Source organism: Aptenodytes forsteri, unplaced genomic scaffold (genome assembly GCF_000699145.1).
Source record: "Aptenodytes forsteri isolate BGI_AS27 unplaced genomic scaffold, ASM69914v1 Scaffold267, whole genome shotgun sequence".
In the NCBI taxonomy this organism is placed as follows: Eukaryota; Metazoa; Chordata; class Aves; order Sphenisciformes; family Spheniscidae; genus Aptenodytes; species Aptenodytes forsteri.
In genome coordinates, this window is record NW_008794173.1 from 3,752,236 (window position 1) to 3,757,698 (window position 5,463).

The 5,463-nt window shown below is 39.9% G+C and overlaps 1 protein-coding gene across 1 annotated transcript in view; it reads left to right on the forward strand.

Annotated features, from left to right (window-relative positions):
• The first annotated feature begins 6 nt into the window (after positions 1-6).
• RBSN (rabenosyn, RAB effector) overlaps positions 7-5,463 on the forward strand; it is a 16,823-nt gene continuing 11,366 nt past the window's right edge. Inside the window, exons 1-3 of the mRNA XM_009283862.2 lie at positions 7-284; positions 2,966-3,109; positions 5,065-5,165. Coding sequence (XP_009282137.1) covers positions 122-284; positions 2,966-3,109; positions 5,065-5,165 — 408 coding nt within the window. The 5' untranslated portion in view covers positions 7-121. The remainder of the gene's footprint in view (positions 285-2,965; positions 3,110-5,064; positions 5,166-5,463) is intronic.

The following is a 5,463-nucleotide window of genomic DNA, read 5'->3' on the forward strand; positions in this document are numbered from 1 at the left end:
AGAAAGCCGCGAAGGACGATGCCGCCCCCGCTCTTCGTCCTCGCGAGGCGGCCGCGCCCCGCGCTGCTGCGCTGCTGCTGAAATCGGGGAGCGGGCGCTGTCCGCCAGCGGCCGGGCCGCCATGGCATCCGGCTGTCCGCCGGCCTTCGGTGACCCGGGGGAAACGAGGGAAGGCTTTTTGTGCCCCCTTTGCCTGAAGGACCTCCAGTCTTTCTATCAGCTTCAGTCGCACTATGAAGACGAGCACTCAAGTGAGGACAGAGATGTCAAAGGACAGCTCAAAAGTAAGAGGCACGACAGCTGTTTTAATGCGTTCGGTTTTGCCATGTAAAATTCCATACGACACAAGCTCTCTCAAAATGTCTAAGAATGCTGAAATATTAATTGAAGTGAGGTATGGGGTGGGTTCCATTTCTGTATAAATTACCTTAGGCCGAGGCATTATTTTTACATTGTCCACGATACTTTCAATAAGTAAATTCTAAAGGAGGCGCTTAAAAGACATCGCTCTTCAAATGTCTGATTTTATGCCTGATTTTTATTATTGGCCTTTTGGGGGGTTTTGTTTGTTTGTTTTTATCTGAAAACTCCGATTCATACTGTAACACAGATGAATTCCCAAGTGTTACTTGAAGACCTTACAGAAAAGGGGGAATCTCTGGTACTTGCCAGGTACCAATTCATTAATCCCTTGTTTTGACAGTAGATAAAACTGTAGTCGCAGTTAAAGTGTAAAGTTAAGGAAGGTTGTTGGTGGGAAAAGATGGAAAAGAATGTGGGTGGTGGAGCTGGCAGTAGATGCTGGGAGTGTCCCAGGGTTGTGCTATGGATTACCAACTTTTACTGGTGTTTCAAAAATCCCTTTGAATTCTGTTTAACTAAAATATTTCCCTTTTTTACCCCCCTTGCCTACACAGTGTCATTTTACGTTGAGAGAAAAATATGCAAAAACTGGTGATAATTCTGTGTGTTCCCTGCAAAAAATCTTTCTGGTTTTGGTTTATTATACTAGAGATAGTGGCCTGGCAGTCTTTAATTTTTACTCTTCCCCCTCTTATTTTTTTTTCCTGCGATTGATGATTATTACTTCAAAAGTCTCTTTTCTCAGTGAAAAGTTTGTGTTCTTAACAAGCCTATCTTAAGGGTAGCACAGCTGAATATTCCATGAATCTTTAAGTTGCTTTCCATCAGTCTGGCTACTTCTTGGCTCTTAGCACTGTGCTCTTCTTGGACAGTGAAGGTAGACTGGTCAGTACTGCAGTCATGTTCTCATCGTGGGTACAGTGCTGTAATAGCTGAATCACAGATGCTTCTGTGGAGCGTTTAAACCAGAACAACAATATGGTTCTCATTGTGATAAGAGGAAAGAAAACAACAATAACTTAGGCTTGGTAAGATTTCCCAAACACTTCTTTTATTTAATACAAAACACCTGCATTTTGATTTTGTTCTCTAGTGTTCTTTTAATCTAAACTAAAGTACTGTGGCTTCTCAGGCTGTCTCGCATATGTGTTCTTGCATAAAGGATGTTGGTTTTGTCTGCTTAGTTTCTGTCCTAGTTGTTCATGTCAAGGTCTATCCATTCTAGAAGAAGGAAGGCCAACAGAATCACCTATTTAAATTACCCGTTTTAGGGACTAGTGTTCAAACTGTGCATCACAAGTGGTTGCATGACTTCGTGCTGAACTCCAGCTCTCCCAATTGTGGAGTTCTAGAAATGCTTACAAATCACCTTACTACTTCAGTTGAGTTATACTGAGGTGGTCAAGTTTGACTTCATGGCAAACAAGATTATAAAGTTTGCTTGAAAAGCTTTTGTGTCTGTGGCAAAGCCGTGAGGCATCCCTACTTCTTTTTGAGTATGTCGGACTTTCAAAGTCTCGAGTGCAAATATATTTCCTATTTAGATAGTGTAAACTTCACTTAAGAAACTGCGGTGTCTAGCTGGCATTTGTTATGCTGGCTTGAGAGTAGGTGGGGGGAGGAGTAGTCCTATTTCTTAGATGATGTTACAATGCTAGCAAAGCCCTTGCCAACCTGACACAGTTTTGTTGAGAAGTGTGTTTTATATCACTGAGTGTCATTTTGGGAGGTAGCATAACTTCAGCAGCTCAAAAACTGCTAGGAAGTATGATGTCTGCATGAGGGGCCTGCTGGCACAGCCTTAGTGGCTGACGCTTGGCGGGGAGACAAGGTCAAGGTGGCAGTTCCAGTGTTTTGGAAGCTAAATAAGAAAATTAGAAATATGAAAGGGCATGCTAACTCATGGTTCCCAGCAGCTTGTTAGAAAGCTTGATATATAAGAGATCTAGTTCAAGGAGGTACTGAATGTGTTTGGCAAGAAAAGTAGTGCCCTCAACTTCTGCTAGCATCCAGAGAGGAACATGGCAAGGGCAATAAAAGCTCTGAAGTTTCAAGTTCCTGGTTCCAAAGTTTTTTTGTTTTTGGCCCGGGAGACTGCCCTCCCCTCACTAGCATTCATATGAGATAATGCGGTGGGCTGTTCAGTAATTTTTGAAATTATTTAGGTGTACAGGCATACTGAAATTCTTAGTTTGTGCAACAAGGCAAAGAAAGTGTTGAACATCCTTGACTCCTAAGAAAATCATTGGGAATTAAGAGAATTAAGATGATATCTGTATGATGTCCCAGAATGCTGTGAAATGGGTCTCATAGTTTAAGATAGCTTACTGTTTTACAGTGAAGTCCCTGAATGGAGTGTCTAAAACTACTGTTTTGTCATTAGGACCTTAGTGCTACTTTATGATAGATAACAAAGAGCATTTCCTGTCATCTGTGATTCTCTGAACCGCATTCTGGTTCTAAACAGAACGTGTTGAAGATAAACTTGTCATCAAGGAAAAAGACTTGTGCTAAAAGATGAGCAATATTCCATACTGGTTTCAGGTGACAAATATTTGGTGACTACCTGCCACGTTTGATAACTTGGGTTTATCTTTTTCAGATCTAGTCCAGAAGGCCAAAAGAGCAAAGAAGAAATTGCTGAAACGAGAAGGAGATGACAGAACTGATTCTGGATCTCAGGAACGATATGAGTCATTCAGTTATGGTGGAGTAGATCCATACATGTGGGAGCCCCAGGAAGTCGGTAGGAGAGCTAGAAAGCAATAAACAGTGGGGATAACTTTTCTTTTAATCTTGATTGGGAAAGTGCTACACTATTGCTGAAGTTGCATGAAATTGTCTGTATTGCGTTTGATTCACTGTAGCATGGGGCTATGGTTTGCATACTGATTTTGTGCAGCCTGCCTACGTTGTGTGGGGTGATGGGGAAAGAGCAGATAATGGGGGAAAAAAAAAAATGTGTAAAATCAGTACCCCAGCTAACCTTGAGAGCAGGATAGCTGTTTGTCATGTCATTGTGCCTGAGCTGTTGAGGCCTGCTGGATATGTGTTTACCTCTGTGCATCCAGCTTTGTTGAGGTATTCTGCAACCATTTTGTGGCTTTTTACAAAACAGATAATCCACTAATTAATAATTAAGCTATAGCTATATAAAATCTCCAGCTTTTGGGCTACACGTAAAGTAGTTGTTAGTTTACATGTCTGACAAAAAGCTTATCCGTTGATTTAAACTCTTTCAGCTTTTTCCTTGGATTTGAGGTGTAGATCATTTCTCATTAAAAAGAGGTTTACTTTAAAAAAAAAAAAAAAACCACACCCAAAACAAAAACCAAGCAAAAACCCCACAAAACAAACAAACAAACCTCATGCAACCCCAAACCCACCCCTCTGAATATAAATCTACATTTGTAGAATTTCAAGGATAAGTTGACTGAGCCTGTAATTACAAATACTGCGACTGGAAATTGCCTCTTACTGTTACTGAAATATTCTGGTTATTTTCAGGGGGAGGAAGCAGCACTATGTCTGGTGGATCCTGGGAAAGTTTCCCCTGTGCTGCTGACAGACTAGGACTTAGTCCTTTGGGTCTGCAGAGTCTGAGTTCTGTAAATTATTATACTTTTGACTTTGTAGCTATTTCAGCAGCAATCATAGTATAAATATTAGCTAAGAATAAATTTAGGCAGTGAACTAGCAGAAGGTTTCTGAACATTAGAGAAGTGAGAACTGTTTTCTGATCAGAGTGGAGAAGATGAACCTTACGGATTTTAGGACAGGATTTGGTGGGTTTGTGAAAGGGACTGTGTGATGTCTCCAAAGCAGTGGCTGAATTCAGTTACCCAGAGGGGCCCTTTCATTCCTATGAATTCAGCTTTGGAGGTTTTTTGGTTATTTCATTAGCATGAGGAAGCGAGATTCTTACACAGGTAGTATCAAAAAGCAACATCTGATTTTGTATTCTACCAGTCGGAAGAAAGATGATGATGATGTTGTTGTTGTTGTTGTTATTATTATTATTATGTCCATTAATTTTTATTTTGTCTGTAACTTTGATTTTTTTTTTTTTTAAATACCTGGCTCATCTTACTTGGAAAAGGATCAAAACTTAAGCTTGAAACCAATGTTGTCGAGTATGAATTGTATATTTTTTAAATAGGTGCTATATTGCTCTTTTGTATACTTGGTGATCCGTTTTCTGAAAACCTGAACTGTCATCAAGGATTTGATTCAGACCCCTAAAGGTGGGAGGATGATCAGAAGTCTGAAAGAGAAACTGCTGTCGCATAGACCTCCAATAGTCATTGTCCCTGCCTCTTCCCTTTGTTCAACATGTAGCCAGGAAACTAAAGGGAGTTGGTTTTGAGAATACTACTAGATGATAATAGCTTGCCAAATATAACTGAGAGACGAAGAGGGGAAAAAAAATTGTTGCAGATATTCTCTTTAACACAGTGCCTGTTGTTTTCTGTAGTAGAAATAAAACACTGTTTATTGCTAGCCTGGAGATTAGGCTTTAACCTGCATGTTTTATTTAGAGCAGCACCATAAAAATGTAGGATTCTAATGTGTCTTTAAAATTCTATTTGAACATGAGAAATAAATGGTGAAGAGTCAGCTGTCTTTCAAGAGGCATTTAAGTGCATTTAAATCCATACAGAACACCTGGGTGACTATGAAAACTTTCTGCTATCTCTCCAGGTGCTATGAGAAGCCATCTTTCCGATTTCAAGAAACACCGAGCAGCCAGGATTGATCACTATGTAGTTGAAGTCAATAAGTTAATAATCAGGTTAGAAAAGGTAAATTTGCTGCTTTTTAGTATTCTAGCCTTCTGAATGTTTCCTAGATTAAAAAAAAATAATATTTTAGTATGAAGTGTGCCCATTTATCTAGCAGTGCACTTTGTAAAGGATACTAAACTATGACTCTCTTCACACATTACTGTTTTCCTTTTTTATCCTTGAGTACTGTGCTTGGTTTGACCCTGTACTGTGGATATGATTTCTGTTTCTGTGCACTATTTTCATAGAATCATAGAATCATTGAGGTTGGAAAAGACCTCTAAGATCATCGAGTCCAACCGTCAACCCAACACCA